The 22,449-nt window shown below is 34.0% G+C and overlaps 2 protein-coding genes and 1 non-coding gene across 4 annotated transcripts; 1 reads left to right on the top strand and 2 right to left on the bottom strand.

Annotated features, from left to right (window-relative positions):
• Positions 1-1,245: 1,245 nt before the first annotated feature.
• TRNAT-AGU (transfer RNA threonine (anticodon AGU)) lies at positions 1,246-1,319 on the bottom strand. Its single transcript has one exon. It is a non-coding gene; the product is annotated as a tRNA-Thr (tRNA).
• A 981-nt stretch (positions 1,320-2,300) lies between these two features.
• Positions 2,301-6,672, bottom strand: LOC112012248 (probable leucine-rich repeat receptor-like protein kinase At1g35710). Its single transcript, XM_024044621.2, has 11 exons — positions 6,409-6,672; positions 6,154-6,301; positions 5,952-6,023; positions 5,009-5,080; positions 4,554-4,625; positions 4,301-4,444; positions 4,134-4,214; positions 3,952-4,023; positions 3,729-3,800; positions 2,694-2,765; positions 2,301-2,596 (listed from the first exon to the last, which is right to left on the bottom strand). Exons 1-11 carry the CDS (start codon positions 6,500-6,502, stop codon positions 2,506-2,508), a joined length of 990 nt encoding a protein of 329 aa, XP_023900389.1. The 5' UTR covers positions 6,503-6,672; the 3' UTR covers positions 2,301-2,505.
• A 10,521-nt stretch (positions 6,673-17,193) lies between these two features.
• On the top strand, positions 17,194-20,954 carry LOC112012189 (probable inactive purple acid phosphatase 2). Of its 2 annotated transcripts, XM_065781324.1 has the most exons (3): positions 17,194-17,321; positions 17,374-18,056; positions 19,325-20,954. In XM_065781324.1, exons 1-3 carry the CDS (start codon positions 17,303-17,305, stop codon positions 20,597-20,599), a joined length of 1,977 nt encoding a protein of 658 aa, XP_065637396.1. In that variant the 5' UTR covers positions 17,194-17,302; the 3' UTR covers positions 20,600-20,954. The 2 variants fall into 2 exon arrangements, with proteins under 2 accessions (XP_065637396.1, XP_023900338.1); XM_024044570.2 differs by lacking the exon at positions 17,194-17,321 and having other exon boundaries at positions 17,328-18,056.
• Positions 20,955-22,449: the final 1,495 nt, after the last annotated feature.

Raw genomic sequence — 22,449 nt, 5'->3', positions numbered from 1 at the left:
CTAGCATGTAATCTACTCCACCAATCAGGACCGTCCAATCGTTGCAAAAACAAATCTGATTACATGTCGTGGCCTCAGTTCCCAAATGAGCAGATATATTAGACATTCATGGTCTGAAAACTTTGATAAAAAGTAACCTTAATTTCCAATCAAAATTGAAGTTATGGAGACAACATGCATATATAAAAGCTTTAGCTAGATTAGATTGTTCCCCTGCTCCCGCAAAGACAAGTTGGTAATTAAAGGACATCAAAAATAGACATGATTCTAGTGAATTTTAAAAGAATTAAAAGAAAGAAAGAAAAAAACTAAAATTAATGGATAATTCATGGTATAGCTAAACCTTTTTGCTGATTCTTTTTTATTGAATTGGAAGCTCTTTTTTTTTTTTAAATATATTTTTAAGGAAGTTGGGCATATGCTAATAACCTTTAAGTTGATTGGTTCTTTCATTTCCAATATAGAGATATGTTCAGAATCAAATCTCTTCAATAGTTTTACTTTTCAAAAAAGAGGCAGCAGCAGTTAGGCATACAAAGTCTTTTGTCTCCTCCCACTAGTGGACTTCGAAATTAAAAATGCACAAAGTCTTTTGTCTCCTCCCACTAGTGGACTTCGAAATTAAAAATGCAAATGTGAGAATTGCTTACATGTGGAGAGTGAAGATAAAGAATTTATTAACATTTTGCACCAACTAGTTGTGGAAACAGTTAACTGTAGAAATAGGGACCAGAACCAGCTTGAAAATGACCAGCTTTAAACCAAGTGCACTGCTCGTAGTTTCATATATTTCTCACAACTCTAACCAACCCAAATCACATAAATGCAACAGATATAACATTTTTCACAATCTATTCAAAGTTGGGAGTTGTTATTGGTTTCATATTCGCGCTTTACTAATATTACTTTATTACCTATTATTCATAACTTGTAACCTTAATGGTTGTATAAAAACAAAAACTTAAAAAAAAAAAAAAAATGAAAGAAGGGATTTTGGCTTATTGATTTCAGGCTCAAAAATGAAAATCTGTGCTCTACACAATAAATCTAATCTCTCTTCTTTTTTTTTTTTTTTTTTTTTTTTTGGTTACTTTTAGTAGAGGTGCAAAGTGCCTGAGTCAAAAAATGAGAGAACATTTGAGAATTAGATGTGTATTCGTTAATTGCACGGTTTGGTTGAGCATTATTCATTGGAATCATTGCCACTTTCGGCTTCTCAAAACTGTTTATAAAAACCAAAAAACATGCTTTCGTTGAGAGTCGAACTCAAGACCTCCCGCTTACTAAACGGGTGCTCTAACCAACTGAGCTACGAAAGCATCTTTGGCTTGGATATGCCTAACTTCTTATATAATATTATAATCTAAACCTGCACAATTTTATTTTATTTTATCCTGTCGGAGAACAAAATTGGGAAGAGAAAGTGATTTTATATTTTTAGTAACTATACAAATCTAGCAAAGTGGGCATATTATTTTCAACATTTCCGGAGCTTGCTTTTCAACTGTAAGTGGAGTATGGTCTGGAAAATGATATGAACTTGAAAATAATGACATATTATATTTGTTAATTATGCCATGCCTTGTGTGCGAAGCTGAAAATTTATTGCGTAGGAAAGTTAGTTCTCGGATATAGTTTTAAATTAATTATCATTATTTTTATATTCTTTTTGGGGATACCCTGATTGACCATTACTGTTCGCATTTGTTGACATGAAAGCACTGAGATAACTCTAATGAAATTCCTAGTATAAGCCGTGTGTCACGAATGGCCATGATTTTGGGTACAAAAAAGTGAGTGTGGTTGACATGACAAGATAATTCTTTGCTGATGTTCTCATAAAAACTATTGCGATGATTTCTGGGCATGTGACAACTTAAGGAGTGAGATTATTAGCCCAATAGTTTAGGAGGGAGATTGGTAATCAATAATGAGGGACATTACTGAATGATAAAAATATTTATGAGGGTTATTACTTATTAGTTATTACTCACTTTTATAGTTGAGGGAGGTTGAAATGACCTAATAGTTTAGGAGTAACTAACCCTAATTTTAATACTCTTCATATTTATTTTGTGGGAGTTTCATTGCTAAACATGGCTACAACCTCTAACAAGAGGCGGTTGTGCATTTTTTTAAATCACAGCTATAACAAAACTAATTAGTCTCTTGAGAATCTATAGCTAACTCCTCCAAAAATATAGATTTTGTTATTATAACATTTCAAAACAATTTTCCATCCTCTTATGTATATCACTACATCCTCATGCAATGATTCAAAAATTACCATCAAATCCGAATTGAAGTGCAACTATGAAATTAAATTACTTACATCATAAACAACTCCCCAGCAGAATGAGTAATCATCAATGATAAACTTAAGTTCCTTAATGACAATAAGAGACGTACAAAATTAACTATTTCCCAGAGAAGTACATAAACCCTTTGCTTTGGCAATATACAATTACAATATCTAATCTAGTAAAGAATAAGTTGATTTCTTAACTAAACGAGGAACTCGGTATCAGAAACCTCGAGGACTTTGTGGACACCTATTGGCTTTACGCCTTGCTTGAATGAATTACCCTCAATGTACCTGTTAAAAACAATTAATTAACAATAGAATACCCAATTCAATGCTCAAGCTCAGGAATTGATGACTTTCCTAGATCTGAGCGGTAAAGAAAACTCACAATTCTTTCAAGAAAGGGTGCTTATAGAATTCAGAGTCAATTCTCCCTGTCAACTGGTTGTGATCCAAGTACCTGAGATTGAATCAAGGAATCCTTTAGAGTATATACCAAGACAATTTTCTGTCCATAGACATCAATAATGAAAACATAATCCGACGACGCATGTATCCAAAAAAAATAAAAAATTTAAATGAAGAAAGAAAATGCATTCCATTAATTGCCAACTAAAAGATGCATGCTAGGACAGAAATGCAAGTTTTGTGTAGCTAAAACAAGCCATGGAAAGTCTTCAAAATGCATCTCGATTTTCCACATTTAGAAAGGCAAAAGATTAATATCTTAAGTCATATTCTACTAACTTTAAGAATTGGGCATTAAAGCCATATAATGGATTAATGAATCATCTAACAATGCATGTAATGGTACTGAAGTGAAGGTTTCATATCCTAATGAAGGCAGCAACCAAGACACAAAGTTAGGAAGATTAGTGTGGATAATTCTGAACAGACTGAAGTGTGGCAGACATTCCCATTAAATTTAATTATTATCATTCTTGTCTGATAATACATTGCCTTGGTTGCCAATAGCAAGCAAGCGAAAATAATAACAAACTGAATATTACAAAACGTAAAACAGCATTTATATAAATCATAAGAACATTATGTCAAAGGTTAATTCCGGCTAAAATGATGCATCACCGGCAAGGCAGCAATAACAAATGCAAAATCAAATTTAAAGATAAAAAGATTCATCTATTTTTTTCATTTATAAGAATATATAACCTTATACATAGGTCTAGGGTCAAGTTAATCAAGTCAGAAAAACACTAATTAATCCAATCTAATCTCTTAAACAACCTAACCATTTCCCAAAGAGAGAGAGAGAGAGAGAGAGAAGCAACCAGGGCCCAGGCTGCCAATGTGTTTTTACTATCAAAAAGGGCAACAGGTCTTTCATACTCCCATCTCAATGAAAGTCAACCCCTTAATGATAACCAATCAAATATAGCAATAAAAGTTTTGAAAGAGAACTCACAAGTAGATCAATTTAGGAATATAAGCAAGTCCAGTTGGTACAGCTCCAGAAATTTTATTGTAGGAGAGGTAACTGTGAGAAACAAAATAATCAACAATCAGAACCTCATACATATAGCTAAGATAATATTCTAATATATAGTTTACAATGATGAGCAACGTTCTTATCAACCACACACACACACACATGCACGCAGGGAGGGAGGGAGAGAAGCAATACTTACAAGATTTCCAAGTTGGTCAAATTTGCAAGTTGTGCTGGTATTCCTCCAGTTAAATAGTTATTATTTAGATAACTACATATCAGATTCACATAGAGAATTATTAAAAATTATCATTTCATTGAAGCCCATAGTTGCAAAATAAAAGCAGAATATCTTTAAATTCACCAATTGAATTAACTTACAGGTTGCGAAGAGCTGGAAAGCATCCCTCAATGCGTATGAGTTCCCTTATGGTACCCACCAAATGATTGTTACCAACATCCCTATGTCAAAATAAAAGAACATGTTAGCAGTGCAATGGAGACGAATGCCTAAAACAAGACATGCCGAAGAGGATATGAATTGTTACAGGTGCCGAAGATTTCGAAGAGTTCCCAATTCTGCAGGAATTTTCCCAATAAGACGATTCTCTTGTAGATAGAGATACCGAAGCTCTGGAAGGTTCGCAAGCTCCCTAGGGATTTCACCCTTGAAACTATTGAAGCTCAGATATCTGTGCAAGTTATAAAAAATGACATATTAACTCGAAATAGGAAAAAATAAGTATGAACAGAAACTCCACAAACTTAATTTCATGGTCATATGAAAGTTAAGTTACTCACAAATGAGTTAGACTCTTCAGTTCACCAATTTCAGGAGGTATGATATCTTGTAGTTTATTCCACCTCAAATTACTAAGAAAAAAAGAAGGAAAAAAAAAAAAAAAAAAAGATCAACATAGAACGCAAAAGATCAGGTCAATGAACCAAAGCTTTGAAAAATCAAAACATTAACTGAAACAAATAATTGAGCTTTTTTTGGGATGGAAGGAGGGGGGGGGGGGGGGGCATCTGTTATCCAAAAATTAACAGCTGTTACTAGCACAAGTCACTCGAAAATCTCTTGTTATATTTGTCCACTATCAAGGGACATTAAACAAAATCACATTCTGACTATGGAAACTTAAGCAGGAAAAATATTACGAAAACATGACAAATATGATACGTGCGTTAGTTAAAGTATCAAAAACAACATCAGAAACGCTAATCGCGATATTAAAAAGTGTAGAGGACTGTACAGTATTTTAAGACGCTTCAACCGCCCGATCTGAGGAGGAATTGGCCCAGTCAACTTGTTATTATGGAGATCCCTGTCATGTGATGTGAACAATCATAAACATCATAAGCCTTTGAAGAAACCAAATAAATAATAAATCTGAATCCCATCTATATTTGTCTAATAAGAGGAAGATGATCTTTTGGCTATACTCAATAAAAACCTCCAATGACAAAATGTACAACAACAACAACAATAAAGCCTTAGTCCCAAAACTATGAGGCCAGCTATGGACCCTCAACAGATTAATCAAGGTTGTTCACATGTATTCCTCTATCGTATCCAAAACCATGCCCTTTGTCTCATCATTAGTTAAACAAGTTCTTTTTTAACTACTTATACTAGAATTGTTTTACTAGGAATCACGGACATGGACACAGGTATGACATGGTGACACGAGCAATTTCTGAAAAATTCCAACATAAAACGGCAGGTACGACACCAGTATGACACAGGTAGGGCACCCTAAATGAAGTGTCCGTGCTTCCTAGTTGTTTTACTTCTTCGTCTATCTCTTTCCATTTCCTTGACTTGAATCAAATCAGTCTCTTCCTCACCAGTGCATTAATCACTCCTTTACACATAACCATCTCGAGCTACTCTCTCTCCCTCTCTCTTTTGCATATATATATATATATATATGAAAAACAATCGACATGGTATAAGTTCATCTCAAACTACATTACTAAATCCAGCTCAGTACTTTCACTATAACCAAAATTGTTTTACATCTGTGTTTTGGCATTAAAATCTGCTCACTAACACTTAAATCTAATTCATCCAAAGTAAATAAATAAATAAATAAGCTTCTAATTCTTTCAAATACTCCAAAACCAAATGAACTGATACACATTTCATTCAACACACACACACACACATATATATACACACACACAGGAACTTACAGCCTAGTGAGATCCAAGAGATTAGTCACAGCAGTAGGGAAAGGTCCAACAATCGAAACGGCGTAAACTTCTCTGCAAAATTGAATCCAATTTAGCTTAAAAACAAGCTCCTAATTACACAAAATTCAAAAACAATCTCATTCTAAAATTTGAATAAAATTCATCAAATTATGAAATTGCAAAAAAAAAAAAAAAATCATACAATTCGGTGACGACTCTGTAATCGCCTTGAGTGGAGCAAGTGACGCCGGACCACGGCGGCAGATCTCCATCTCCACAGGGATCGTCTCCAACCCAGGCGTACACCACTCTCCACCCTAGCGACGCCTTGATTTCGTTCAAAGCTTTCACTGCAGCCAAAAAAAAAAAAAAACAGAGAGAGAGAGAGTGAGATTCGGATCTGATTGGAGAGGATCGGATCGGAGAGAGAATGGTTGGTTGAGAGTGAATACCGTACCGTCGCGTTTGAGGGTTTTGGAGAGAGCGAGAGGAGAGGAAATGAGAATGAGAATGAGAGAGAATGCGAAGAATGAAAGACGCGGTAGCGCCATTTCAGATCTATGTATGTATGTAATCTATGAAAATAAGGAGTGGAATTTTGAAGTCAGAGTCATAGATCTTTCCAGTTTAATGCTAGTTTAGTTAAGAGTTTATCAGTTTAGAGAGAGATATACAGAGAGATTTTATTAATAATTTATAGCTTTTTAAAGTCACTTCTAAATCTTAAAATAACACGAAAATGGAAGGAAGGTAATAATGCTATTGCTCGCCGTCGGTGGGAACTTTCTTTTTCTTTTTTTTAAAATTTTTTTTTTCCCCCATTTTGGGCCAGAACCGTGGGAAAGAGGGAAGTGGATTTGGGCTTATATTATGAATTTTGGTTCTTTAACTACTTATTTATTTATTAAATACAAATTTATTTTGGTCCTTCTACTATTAATTTATGTCATAGGTTTCAATTTGTTTTATTGATAAATAAATTCTCTTGTCGTAGAATAAAATAACTAGTTCAAATCACAACGTCATTGGTCTTTGGTTTAGTTGATTAAAGTTGTAACAACAATTGGGTATTAATGTAGCCTCTCAATGGGATGGGCTATGGTTGATGATGATTGGATTTGACATGGTTAATGTTAAGGTCCAAAAGGTACAATGAGAGAGCCCAACCCATGGAGGTGAAGAAGGATGTGGGCCTTAGAAAAATAGAAGCCCAGTCCATAGAATTGAGGAAGAGTCACAGGCTTTGAATAGACCTAAAGGCCTAGCAAAGTAAGAAAAAGGGAATTCCAAAGGAAAATGAGAAAAGGAAAGGAAGCCCAAAGAAGGGAGTAGATGATCCAAACTTAGCCTAAGAACAAGTCATCCACGCCTTGAGAAATGGGTCTTTGGGAAAGTAATGTTTACGATAGGAAAATCTCAAAAAGGGTGCAGATGACCCAAGATTAGCCTTAAGAATGGGTCATCCACTCCCCTAAAGGAAGAAACGAGGAAAGAAATCATTAGATGAACCATCAAGATCAAACTCCTAGGATGCAGAGAATGGTGAAAGGTACAAGTAATACTCTTAGGACCAGGGACCAACGTGAAGGAACCAAGAGATCTCGATCAAAGAAGGAGACATGCAATAAGAGGAAGGGTGTTCAGATGCTTTCCAAGTTCAGCCATCATAAAGGAGAATCTAAACCATTTCTAGGAAAAAGGTCCAACATGAAAGGGTCAACATCAAGGTTCTAGGACCTTCGAAATGTCCCTTTTAGGCCTTAAAAGAATATGTTGCCTCGTTGACCTTAGAAGGATCTGGCCTATCCTAAAGAGATGGCTTCTACAAGTAGAAGGCTAACCATGATGCTTTCAAACATGAGTTCTTAGGAAGATAAAGTAAGAAAAAAATGAGGAAATGAGCGGCCACCAATGTTTCAAACAAAGGAGATCAACCCCATTACCAAGAAAACAAGGGAAGAAAATAGTAATTCAAAACCTCTCAAGAGTAGTATAAAAGGGAAGCAAGAGAGAGATGCAAGGGCAAATAGTAGACACGCAAATAGACTAAAAAGATATAAAAGAGAACTTTCAGGATTTAAGTTGAGTTCATTAAGCAAGAAAGAAATATTGTAAAAGGTTCTTCAATAACACTTAAGGGGCACTTGGATCCAAGGGACTCAAATTTCACCAGTCTTGTGAACCTAGAAGGGATTAACCAAGTCTGTGACCTTTGAGGCTTATTGGGTTTTGTGGAGTATCCTTACAATATAGGACTAAATGTATTTCTAATACTTGACCTAATTAATAAAGCCTTTTAAAGTACTTTGCACCAATTACTGTTCATTCTAGTTCATTGTTCATATCTTTTGTATTTGCTGCCATGCTATGCCCATATATATATATATATATATATCTTTTTTTTTTTTAGTCTTTTTTTGGGGTTCATTTACCTTGTGCACATATCGGTTCATATAACGGCCCAAATAGGTCACGATCAGTCAAGCCTAGTTCACCCAACAATGAAACACATTTTAGGCCCTCTTCAATGACCCAAGATTCATATTAAGCTTGGGCTAGTGAACCATCCTAAAAAGCGCCAGCAGTTAACAATGATGTAACCATGATGGTTAAGGGAGGTTTAGGATGATTGGGTTTGTCCATGAAGGTTAGTGATGTTGCCTTATGTGGTGTACTTGGATTTTGGCTCTAGCCAATAGTGGTATGAAGTGGTTGGGGGTGATCTAAGTTTGGATTTTGGGTGGTAGTAATTGGTTGTAGGTGGCCAGAACTATGGAGTATAGAGCAATGGTTATTGATTTCATTGGATTGTGGGAGTCTTATGGTTTTAAATTCTATTTGAGTTTATGAGAGTTGTGATGGTGAGTTAAGTGGGTTTGTGTGTAAGTCTTGGAATGATTTTATTTACTATTTAGTTTATGTTGTTTATGTGAATAGTGATTTGTTGGTGGCAGAGAAGAATGATAATAATTAATAAGGGTTGACCAAGAGTGAAGAAGTGATTAAAAATTTATTATTTTGGGGAAAAAATAGAATAAAAAGAATATTAAAATGGAAATAGGGAAAGAATAGAAAGTTCAATGCAATTAAAATTTGACCACAATTTTAAATTAAAATTTGTCTAGACTAATGCGAATACTTTTATAAGTAAATTACAATTATTATATAGTTCACTTTAGGTGAATCTTATCGACAAAGTCCTGAAAGATATTAACATGCTATACTCCAAATTAAACTTAATTATCAAAAGTATTCAAAAAAAAAAAAACTTAATTATCAAAAGTTTGAAGAATTGGAAATGACTTTCATTATTTATTTTTAATTATGTCATTATATATTATGGTCTTTGATTCTTAATCAAGTCATGCATTGCCCCAGGTATAATACTTAATTTTTAATGCTATCCCAAAAAATGGCAAATAATATCTTTTTCTATTTTCTTTATTGGTGTGTGCTTTGATATATCTCCATAAAAATACATACACTGTTATATAAAGTGTGCAAGAATATATAATTCCAATTTTTTTTGTTTGTTTGAAGAACTCCTTAATTTTCTATGGTTTAATTATCTAGAGGAGTAAACTAATAAGAAAGTGAGCTCTAGATACCATTGTTAGTGTGCATGCACACAAGCACATAGTTTAATTGTTTAGAGGAGTAAACTAATAGGAAGGAGAGCTCTAGATGCCAATGTTAGAACGTGTTTGCGTGCACACGCACACGCACAAAGATACTACAAGGGGATTCATGACTTGAACCAAATTAGCATCAACAAACACTAATTAAGAACTTGATAATTTAATATATAAAGAAATTGTTAATAATTGTTAAAAAACTCTTGGCTTGATTCTATAATTAACAGCTTGATCATCCCCCATAAACATAAAAGTGTATGTATTTTCTTCCAAACGCACTGATTTCTTTGGTGCTCCCAATGGCCATTTGCCAATATTGCTAGTTTCTGTTTAGAACATGATCTACATTATACTTGTAAGTTGTCACGAGAATAGAAAAGCAATTGCAACTTTCTCTGCAATACATTATGCCCCACTACGCCTATTGTCGTTGACAATCAGATATGCCCATGAGATTCACGGCCTTTCCCAGTTCAAAACTCAATGCTTTTATGTACATTGGGAAGTGATTTGTAGTAAGTACTCCCGAGATTCACACGAGGAAAATTGCTCCGCATGACACATAAAACACAATTCAACTGCTTGCAATGAATTTAGATTTGGATTTTGGAACTAGCTAGTAGCAAGACTTATACAACTTTTATCCAAGAAAGAAAGAAAGAAAGAAACAAGGAAATTAAAAAAAGAAAAGAAAAGGAAACAACGCTTTCAAGAAAGGATAAAAACAATAAGGAAAATCTCAACCTTGTCATATTCATAGATTTAAAGTTTAAACACGTAACTATACATGAATATATAAAATAAATTTGAAGCAGACCAAAATGGTACTTTGAAAAAGTCCATTTTACCCTCCGAAAAGAGTTGAGTCCATTAAATTCGGCATCTCCCAGCTAGCTAATAACACCTCCAAATTAATGAAGCTCATGGGTTTCTCTTGAAATTCCACCTCTCCCAAACTGCAGTCACACTAAATACAACAAAAGGTGGACCATTTCCATGCTTGTTTTTGCCTTTTTCCACAGGAGGACACAAAAAGAGTCAAAAACAATAATGGAAATAGCAACATCGTTTACAATAGAACAGTACCGAATCAGTGAATCATCACCACCCAAAAAAAAAAAAAAAAAAAGTGAAACCAAGAAACCTTGATTCTTGGGTATACATATATAGTGAAAGAAGAAAAGGGGCTACCCATCAAAAAAGATGCAAAGCAATGGTGAAAACCAAAAAGGAATTTATGGGCTTCGAACCACTATATTATCATGACTTGAACCTTGAAAATTTACTAGTATATAGAGGAAGCAAGATGGCTAAATTAGAAGAAAGAAACAGAAGGTAGGTCAAAGGCGATGGTTTTGCTCTCAGTTGTGAAGAGGGTTTGGTCCAGAGGGGACTAATCTCTTCTCCACACCGTATCTTGGGTCAATCTCATCAAGCTCTGAGGGTGGTGGTGGTGGTGGGAGAGTTTGATACTGGTGGTTTCTTTGAAGTTTAGTGCACAAAGAACGTGATCTTTCAGAAGAAAGAGAGCCACAAGAATGGATGCGAGGGTAAAGATGGTGGCGGTGATGGTTGTGAGAGTTTCTTGAAGAGGTTTCGTGCATGGTTGGGTTGGAGAGACCAGAGGCTGAAGTCACAAAGAGAAGGAAAACTATGATGATCGATATCAAAAGCCTCAAGAAAAGAAAAAAGGAGCTTGTGGTTGAAGAGGGAGAGCTCTTCATCATGGCTGCAAAGAGAGATGATGGGATTATTTTTGTGATTGTGGAAAAGGGTTATTAGGAAGAGAAGAGAGAGTAATATGGAAGATGGTGATAGTAGTGAGAGAGAGTTTTAATGCAAAGCAAGAGACACATGAATGAATATTATTGCCAAGAAAATTGGGGGGACACCATTAGAGCCATCAGGGGTAGTCGGCAATTACTTTGTCTCATCACATGAGTCACGTATATATGTGTGTGTAGGGATGGCCCAAGACTTATTAGGAGGTACTTAAACTTTTCATAGGAATTAATACGATTATAACAATAGCTATAGCACCCCCTCAAAAAAAAAAAAAAAAAAAAAAAAATAAAATGGAATACGTTATTCTTTTTAGGCGAAAATGCACTTTTGGTCCCTACATTTTGGACCTATTCTCAATTTGGTCCCTAAATTGATTTAGCTCCTAGGTCAATCCCTGATTTCAGAAAATCGTTTTTATTTTGGTCCCTGCCGTCACCCCAGTAACAGAAAATGTATACGTGGCAAACGGAATGCACTGTTTGCTGACTAGATGCTAATGTGGCTAATAAAATAATAATAAAAAACCACCTCAGCATGCCATGTCATCGTCTAATTTAAAAAAAATTAATTTATCAATTTAAAAATCATTTCTTAAAAAATTAGAAATCATTTTATCTTTTTAATTTTTTTAATTTTGTTTTTATTTTTCTTTAACTTCATCAACTTAAAAAAAAATCCCTACACTGAAAGACTCTAATCTCAAATTCTCTCACTCTCACTGTCCACTGTCCATGGCCGGAGCTCACTCGCCCTTCATCTTGAGGTAGAAGACCTTGGAGTCGCCGGTGGCGGCGGAGGGGATGAGTCTGGTGTCAAGGAGCTTGAGGATTCCGTCATGGACACATGGTCCTCGTTGCCACGGCTCTCCTCCTTCTGCCCCATCGAGGAGATGATGCGCCACGATGCTCGCCTTGCGCCGATCTTGTTCTTGTACGCCACGGAGAGAAGGTTTCGCTCCTCGACGGTGAGCTCCTCGATCTCCACTGCCGCCGAGACCTTCTCCATGAACTCCGCCATCTCCTCGTACCACTGGGCTTGCTCGAAAAGCTTCGCCATCTACACGTTCTCTTCGCTAGCCGAGGGTGTCACTGCCATTGTTTTTGATTGGTGGTCTGATCTGTTCATGTGGGTTTCGGATTGCAGGATCGGTGGCTTGAAGTGGCTTGATCGGTGGGTTTCTGATCTGTTCACTTGTTGCTGGGTTTGTCTTTTTTCATGTGGATTTGATGATTTTTCTGGGTTTATGGGTTTGATTTGTTGGAGGTTTCGGTGGAGGATAGGGATTTTGTATGTATTTTAAGCATTGGTTTATTAAATGTGAGTTATTTTAGTGTTTGTTTTGAAAGAAAATCTTGATTTTCTGGGGAAAATGTTGATGATTGTTCAAAGAAAATTTATGAGGTTGGTTGGGTTTGTTGTTATTGTGAGCCGAATTGGCTGGGTTTGTGTGTGATTGTTTCATAATAAAATTTCTGGTTTTAGGTGGAAAGAAAATGTTGTGATAAAATCTTAGGCATCGGCTTTTTAGATGTGAATTTTTTCAGTGTTTGGTGAAATTTTCTGGGAAAGATGTTAAATGCCCAGGAATTTTGTGTTCTTGAGTTCTTGTGATCTGGGTTCATGTTCTTGAGTTCTTGTGTATTCCCGTTCAAATCTGAAACTATGTATTTTTATGTTTTTAATTTTTTTTTAAATTGATAAATTAATTTTTTTAAATTAGACGATGACGTGGCATGCTGACGTGGTTTTTTATTATTATTTTATTAGCCACATCAGCATCTAGTCAGCAAACAGTGCATTCTGTTTGCCACGTATACATTTTCTGTTACTGGGGTGACGGCAGGGACCAAAATAAAAACGATTTTCTGAAATCAGGGATTGACCTAGGAGCTAAATCAATTTAGGGACAATTANTAGAATGTTTAAGAGTTTATAAATCAATATATATATATATATATATAAACATATAATTTTATTACGAGTATTATACTTTATACACTTCATTTCCCCCACACACCCCCCCCCCCCCCCCCGGTTCAAAATATAGGATAAATTGACATTTCACCTCGTTTCATTAAAGAAGGGAACAACAAGCTGTAGATGGCTCTATCCCCTTGCATCCGTACCAACGAATTGATCAAACTCAAACTTGCATCCATAGCAATGAATTGAGCAAAGGCGAAGCAAACTTGGATAAGTTAAAAAATTCAGCAACCTTTAATATGTTTATATATATAAACATTAATACAAAAGAATAACATGATATATATCTTATGCATAAATAAATAAATAAATATTCAATGAAATTCTTGTCCTCTTACATTAAAGATTTAAAAAAAAAAAAAAAAAATTGATACTAACCTCTCTAAGGGAAATGTCAATTACTCCTCCTAATTTCACAGTTTGCTCCCTTGATGTTTTGATTTATGTGACAAATATCCTCTTATGACCATTTATGTGTCATTACAGAAATGCATTAAAACACATAATGTTCAAATTAAATTCCCATCAGTAATAATCTCAAAACAATACTTGATAACTATACAGGTTATAATATGATTAGAAAAATCAAGAAAAATAAAAACCATACAAATTTTTTTTTTGATATTTTTCCAAACCTTAAGAAAAGTTTGGGTAATTTACAACCCCAAATATAAACTTCTTGTGGCCCAAAATTCTAACCAAAGTTTTCTTAGTTACAAAATTTCTTTAGTCAGGGGTAGGTATTGGAGGGTAATGTATTCTATTTCTATCAATCCATTTCATGTCTGCATCTAGAGTCCACTTGATAGCAACTCCTACATGACACAATGTAGTGACGTACTTTCTAATTCTTTCTTCTTCATATTCTTATCTTCTTGCTGGTCTTAATTACCTGAAGAAAAATCTTCTGCTGGTAGAGCACATTATTAATTATTAGGGGCATGCTATAGCCCTATTCTTTAATGGTGAATCCATTACGTTTTTTTTTTTTTTTTTTTTTTTCCACTCCAAAACATAATGTTAAGGAAATTAACTTAGAAAAATAATACTTATGATAATTTACATGAACTAAACTCACATGCAAAACATAATGTCTAAAGTATTAACAATTCTTTCTAGCAGAAGAAAAGGATTAATGATTCGACTTAGAAATGTTTAGTAGACGAAATTGGCATTTATATTATATATAAGATACGTGAACTAAACTAACACACAAACATAATGTCTAAAGTATTAATAATTCTTTCAAAAAGGAAAAAGGAAAAAGGAAAAGGGAAAAAGGATTAATGATTCAAGTTAGAAATGTTCAGTGGACTAAATTGGCATTTATATATAAGATACATGAACTAAACTATCACACAAAACATAATGTCTAAAGTATTAATGATTCTTTCAAAAAGGAAAAAGGATTAATGATTCAAATTAGAACTGTTCAGTGGACTAAATTGGCATTTATATTTAAGATACATGAACTAAACTAACACACAAAACATAATGTTTAAAGCATTAAATATTAATAATTTTTTCATGAAGAAAAAAAGGATTAATGATTCAAATTAGAAATGTTTAGGGGACTAAATTGGCAATTTAAGGGATTGACATTTGTATAATTTGATTAGATCACGACTTCCAAAGTGATACACAACCTCTTAATTATTTTTGTGGATAAGGCATGCCTTCTGTCATTTAAAAGTTTAAAAAAGTTTTTTTCCCACAAATTATGGTTTGCAATCGTTATCCATTAGTCCGAAATTAATGTTCTTATATTAAATTATTTTAATTAAGAAATAGATCATTTGTTTCCTAATTCCTATGTAATTATATTAAATATGAATCCAAATCTAGTAATATTTTAAAAGAGAAATGATATGTTCACAATATTTTCATAATATTTTTACAACAAATTCTAATTAGTAAGTTGTTACTGATTGTTATTGTGAGAGCAAAAAAAAATAATATTAGTGTTAAGTTCAAATTTAAACTAATACTACCTCCGTCCCTTTTTTTTTTTTTTTGTCCTCTATTCCATTTTAAGATGTCCCAAAATATTGTCCTGTTTCTAAAAATAAAAGTCATTAATATACTAATGTTCTTATTATACCCCTATTAATTTACTAATTCAATTTTTTGATAAATTTTTTTAAGGATAGTTTTGAAAACTTATACATTTTTAAAAGATAGACAAGATAATAAATGATGTTCCCTTAAAAAGTTTGACTTTTCAAACAGGACAAAAAAAAAATGAAACGGAGGGAGTAACACCTATGATTTATTGTAAAAATATTGTAAAAATATCGTGGACATAACACCTCTCATTTTAAAATTTATACAAATATTCTTTAACTTTAACTAGATGATCATGTGATTTGTTTAAGTAATCAAATAAATTAGAGTAAAGTGAATTTTCATCTTTAAAGTTTAGGGTAATTTTGCTTTTATTCTTTAAAGTTTCAAAATTTGGATTCATATTACACCTCAAAATTTACGTATTTTGTTTGGATTTAAACTCTTCCACCCATGCACCATAATAAGATGTAAGTTAAATGCCACCTGAACTTAAAACAATCATAATTTTATAGATCTAAAATTTGAAACTTTATGAGATAAGGTGAAAATTGTCATAAATTTTTAAAAGTACAAAGGTAGATTTAGTCAAAATAATACGGTATATGACATGCCTTTAATAAGGGGTCAAAATGACATTATTTTGAATGAGAAAATAAAGTTGTTTTGAGCTTAATTAAGGCTTAACAAACCCCTCATCATCTATACTTCTATGAGTAATGTTACAGTTACAAATTATTTTATAATATTTTTACAAATTATTGATGTAATAAATTCTTATTAGTTCTAATATGGGTCCACTACTAATATTACATTTATGTTTATCAATAATTATTTAAAAATTACTAAAGCCACATCAATAATTTATAAAAATGTTGTAAAATAGTTTGTATATGTAGTATTACTCTACTTCTATACTATATATAAGATAATTCTCTTCTTTGAACTTTTATGTAGTTCAAAAATATAACAAGATGTAAGTTAAATGCCACCTTGATTTAAAACAACATAATTTTATAGATCTAAAATTTGAAACTTTACAAGATAAGATGAAAAAAATTGTCCTAAACCTTAAAGTACAAACGGTAGATTTAGTCAAAATAATACCGTATATGACATGCCTTTAATAGAGGTCAAAATGACATTATTTTGAATGAGAAAATAAAGTTGTTTTGACCTTAATTAACACTTAATAAACTTAATAAACACCTCATCTTCTATACTATTTATAGAATGACTATCTTCTTCAGCTGAACTTTTTTTGTAGTTTAAAAATATCCTCATTAATGAAATATGGTCATAAATGTTAAATAACAAATTTTATTTTGAATTCAAAAAGAAAACTCCTAAAATTTAGAATTTTTTTCCTTATTCAAAAAAGAAATTACATCCTATAAAAAAAAAAAACAAAAAAAAAATTACAACTGCGGCTTATCTCTAAAGTTTATTATTTTTATTTGTTTAAAAAATAAAAAATAAAAAATAAAATATTTCTAAATTATACTAAATACAAATTATTAACTCTTACCTAAACAAAAAATAGAAAAATCTTGTGCATGCTAGAGGCTATTTCAATTATAAAAATCTTAATCATCATTAAGCTAAAAAAAAAAAAAAAAATCTGGGATTAATTTTAAAAATTCAAGAAACAAACGTCAACGTGAGTGTGACATTAGAATATTGAAAAAAGAATATGCCTAATTATTTATTTATTTATTTATTTATTTATTTGAAACTTGCCTAATTATTTATTCAATCCAAAGCATTGAAGCAAACCCCAAAATCCAGTTTTACATAAATAAACAGAGGAACAAAAACCCTCACCTTCTCTTTCTTTTCATTCTTCACCGACTTGAAAAATCCCAAAAAAAAAAAAAAAAAAAAATGAAGAATTCTCTCACACCTTTCATTCTAAAAAAAAAAAAAAAAAAAAAAAATGAAGAATTCTCTCACACCTTTCATTCTCTTCATCACAACAATCATTTCTCTCTTTAACCCATCAACCCAATCCAAAGTCTCTCTCTCTATAACCCCAACCGTTTTAGCCAAATCGGGCGACCCGATCCGAATCCAATGGTCCGGAATCGCCTCACCATCCAAGCTCGACTGGCTCGGCATCTACTCTCCCCCGGACTCCGATCACGAGAACTTCATCGGCTACGTGTTCCTCAACAGCTCCGCCAAGTGGCAATCCGGGTCGGGCTCCATTTCGCTTCCTCTCATCAACCTCCGATCCAACTACTCCTTCCGGGTCTTCCGATGGGTCGAATCCGAAGTCAACCCGAAAAAACACGACCACGATAACAATCCGTTGCCGGGCACGGCTCATCTGTTGGCCAAGTCGGTGGAAGTCGGGTTCGGGTCGGGTCGGGTACCGGATCAGATCCATCTGGGGTTCACGGAGAATGTGGATGAGATGAGGGTGATGTTCTTGACGGGGGATCGTGAGGAGAGGCGAGTGAGGTATGGGTTGAGAGAGGGTAAGCTCGACCGCGTGGCGGTGGCACGTGTGGAGAGGTATGAGAGGGAGCACATGTGCGAGGAGCCGGCGAATTCGAGTGTCGGGTGGAGAGACCCGGGTTGGATTCATGATGGGGTTATGAAGAATTTGAAGAAAGGAGTCAGGTATTATTATCAGGTAATTTTGTTTAATTGGGTTTTTAGTTAGTAATTGATATTTGTAATTTAACGCATTTCTATCAACTATATTTGTAATTTGCAATTTTGGAGCACTGTTAATTGCAAAATTTGATACTTTAGATTGATCAAAATGGTAGGGACTCGATAACTAGAACTGAAGCTACTATCAACTTTGTTATAAAAGAAACAAAATCGACTTACAGACTGACATGACAATGAATGTGATTAGTGTTACATCAAGTCACCAACAACGTAATGAATAAACGGCTTTTGTTAATAGGTGGAAGTAGCAAAAGCTAATAAACAAATACCTCTTTGAGTGGAATGTTGTGTGATTCCCTAGAAAATGCTGATTGATTGCAATAGAAAAACGTAGTTAAAGTTACAGTTCATTCACTGTTGTTCCTTAGCTTCTCCAATTAAGTTTAACAATGTTGTGGTTTCATTGATCAATGAACGACATGGTTGAATTTAATTGTCTCTGGAAAAGATAACATTACTTCTGTTGTAGGGGTTAATACAGCCATGTGGTTGAATTCAATTGGAAATCCTAATTTGTACCAAAGTTTTGTCCATTTATGAATTACTTTTTAGTTTCATATTTAAAAAGGTGTAATTGTTTCTAATATTATGCAGAAAAAAAAAAAATTATGCAGTAAATTTTGTAGTAGGTGTAGAATCACTCTTTTTTGTTTTGTGTTGAAAAGTTAGACTTAGACATGTTAGTTTGTAAGGCTTGTTTTGTTGCAATTGTACCATTGTTCAATTCATATTTCATAATAATTTGGATTTTATTATAGCATTTTCTTCCATGTGACCTTGTAATCATTGAATCTCATTTGCATGATCATGTCTAAGAAAAGCATCTGATGCATGTCTTAGTTAGAGTGTCTATAGATTTCATGGTGATCCACAGTTACAAAAAGCGTTTTTATAAACTACTGGCTCGATTATTTGTTTATGTGTATATAATATCTAATTAGTTGTATGATAAACTTGATAAAGTGAACTCATATGAGAAAAATATTTTGCACTACATTGCATGGTTTGAATATAACAATGGCTGTGTTTGTTCTCAATGCCACATTTTTTGTACATAGCTGGCCCTGAGCCCCAAAAAATGAGACATCTAGAGTAAGTTTAAAAATTATTTAAACTTGAGTCACTTTATTATAAATTAGTTGACCCCAAAATTGTGTGACCAAGGCTTGGTGGTTGTTGTTGTCGTTGTGTGGTCTGAGAAAATGATAATGCTATCTATGACAGGTTGGAAGTGATGCTGGAGGTTGGACTTCAACTCGCAGCTTTGTGTCAAGGAATGAGGACTCTGATGAAACAATAGCTTTCCTGTTTGGTGATATGGGAACTGCAACACCATACTCTACCTTTCTCCGTACACAAGAAGAAAGCATAGCGACCATGAAGTGGATACTCCGTGATATTGAGGCTTTGGGCGACAAGCCAGCTTTTATCTCACATATTGGGGACATCAGCTATGCAAGAGGATATTCATGGTTGTGGGATCATTTTTTTAATCAGATTGAACCTGTTGCATCCAAAGTAGCATACCACGTGTGTGTTGGTAATCATGAGTACAACTGGCCTTCACAGCCTTGGAGACCTGAGTGGTCTGTGGGAAGTTATGGAAAGGATGGGGGTGGTGAATGTGGCGTACCCTACAGCCTTAAGTTCAAAATGCCTGGAAACTCTTTAGAGCCAACTGGAACCCGAGCCCCAGCCACTAGGAACCTTTACTATTCATTTGATATGGGGGCAGTACATTTTGTATACATGTCTACTGAGACCAATTTCCTTCAAGGGAGCACGCAATATAACTTTTTAAAGCATGATTTGGAGTCAGTTAATAGAAACAACACTCCTTTTGTGGTAGTCCAAGGGCACCGGCCGATGTATACAACAAGCAATGAAAATAGGGATGCCCCATTGAGGGAGAAGATGCTTGAGCACTTGGAACCTTTGTTTGTGAAAAACAAGGTCACCCTTGCATTGTGGGGTCATGTCCACAGATATGAGAGGTTTTGTCCAGTGAATAACTTTACTTGTGGAAGCATGGGCCTGGAGGGGGAGGATTGGGAGGCATTTCCAGTCCATATTGTTATTGGGATGGCAGGACAAGACTGGCAACCCATCTGGGAGCCTAGACCTGACCACCCGAATGATCCGATCTTCCCACAAGCTAAACGCTCTTTGTACCGTGGGGGTGAGTTTGGGTACACTAGATTGGTTGCTACAAAGGAGAAGCTTCAGCTTTCTTATGTAGGGAACCATGATGGAGAAGTGCATGATATGGTTGAGATTCTAGCATCTGGACAAGTTCTCAGTGGCAGTGGGGATAGTTCTGTTGATGGTGCTGGAGCCAGGGGTGAGGCGGCTCAGTCCAAATTTTCATTGTTGGTTAAGGGAGTGAGCGTATTATTACTTGGGGCTTTTATAGGCTATGTTCTTGGTTTCATTTCCCGTTCCCGAAAAGAGGCTACTCCAAAAAATAGCTGGACTCCTGTGAAGACAGACGATATGTGAACTTGAAATTGCATTGAAGCATATTGGTTAGTTTCCAAAATCTGGTTCATCTGTATTTAAAATGTAACTGCAATTAGGCATCAAAGTTGTGTTGTGAATTCTCCCTACTGTTTGGATGGATGCCGAAGCTAGGAAGGTGGGATAATATGTACCACATAAATGCTTATATAACTTTTGTCATTGTAAATATGCAATTTTCCTTATGTAATTTATGTTATTTAACACTTTTTATAAAGGGCTTCATATGGTTGAAAGTCATGTACTTGTCAAATAAATGTGCAATTGTCACGGCATGTATTATTGATGCATGAATATGATCTGATCTTACCATTTTGTGCCATTGGAGGTACTGTCACATTTCTGTTGCTTAGTTCTTTGAGTACTCTACTGTGGAGAAAAGACCTATTATTTTAATATTGGAGATGAGCATCTCTAGTTGAGGAACTGTGGTAACTCCCCTGAATTCAAGATGTTATACTGTGAGTTGATTCCCCTCATTTTTAAGATAACCCACATGAGCAAACTGCAATATCCTTAATAGAGAAAATCCCAGAATCTGCATGTTAAAATCCTTCTTCTTCTTTTTTTTTTTATTAATTATTATTATTATTATTATTATTGTTATTATTATTATTATTTTATACCTTTTCCTTTTCTTTTACTAAGATAATTTAGGATTACTCTATGAACATCATCCTCCTCTCTCCCAAAATCCAGTCATTCTTCTTGGAGTGCCTTCCAATTATTTTTTTTCCTATCATTGTAAATTGAATGGATAGGAGAATTATGGATGCAATTCTCGCTTCTTCAATAGGGGGTTTATGCTAGAAGAAAAAGTCACCGAGCACAACCATAGCACAAACCTGAGCACATTTGAGATAATATGTATTAATTTCTTTGGAGATAAGCAGTTTGTAGGCATTCAAGTAGATTTTTAGGCTTGTAGAACATCATATGCTTGTTACTTTATTTCCTTGTACTTGTGTTCTTATTTCAATCAAGTATTTAAGTTTGATGCAATGATTAGTGGTTAATTTAAGTTTTATCTAATTTCTTGTTTATTTTGAAGCAATTTAGTATTAGTTTAAGTCAAGTAGACTTAAAATCCTTTACATTTTTTGCCATTTACTTTAATTCTAGATGATTTGCTCTGGAATACTTTACTTTGAGATGATTCACTACGATTTAGTTCTATTAAATTTGGCGTTGGTAGCCTAGGCTCATAACTTAATCATTTAGGATTTCTCATTCTCATTGTTAACTACCGTATTTCTCAAGAAGTTTTATTACGTAAGGAGTTTTCGGACTCCATACCCTAGTCTTTGAAGTTAGACATTCACTTTGAGCTAGTAACATCATCTTGAGATTCACCTCGAGTGACAAAAAATAATTAAGAGACCAAGGTTAATTAAAAATTGTTTTTTTACTAAGACAGTGTAGGTTAAGTGCCATAACTCAAAATAACGTAGTTTTATGAATCCAAATTTGAAACTTCATAGAGCAAAGTCAAAATTATCATAAACTTTTAAGAGTGTAAATTGTAGATCAAGTCAAAATAATATATGACATGCCTTTAATAATTAAGGATCAAAACGAGAGAATAGTTAGATATTTAAAGAGATTTTGATTCCTTTTTTTGGAAAAAATAAAATAAAATAAAATCTAGTTTTGAATGAGAAATGACGTTTGTTTTGGGTTTAATTAGCACTTAGCAAATACCTTATCACAAAACAGTGACAGACGGATTTAAATCCAAACCTAACATTCGGGATACAGGTGCAAATTACCTATCAATAAATTAAATTCATATATCACTTGATGACTTGCATAATGACATCATAGTTAGGAAG

Source organism: Quercus suber, unplaced genomic scaffold (assembly GCF_002906115.3).
Source record: "Quercus suber isolate HL8 unplaced genomic scaffold, Cork oak 2.0 scaffold_263, whole genome shotgun sequence".
NCBI classification, from domain to species: domain Eukaryota; kingdom Viridiplantae; phylum Streptophyta; class Magnoliopsida; order Fagales; family Fagaceae; genus Quercus; species Quercus suber.
Note: the sequence above shows the minus strand (reverse complement) of the source record. Positions and strands in the feature narration are given on the sequence as shown.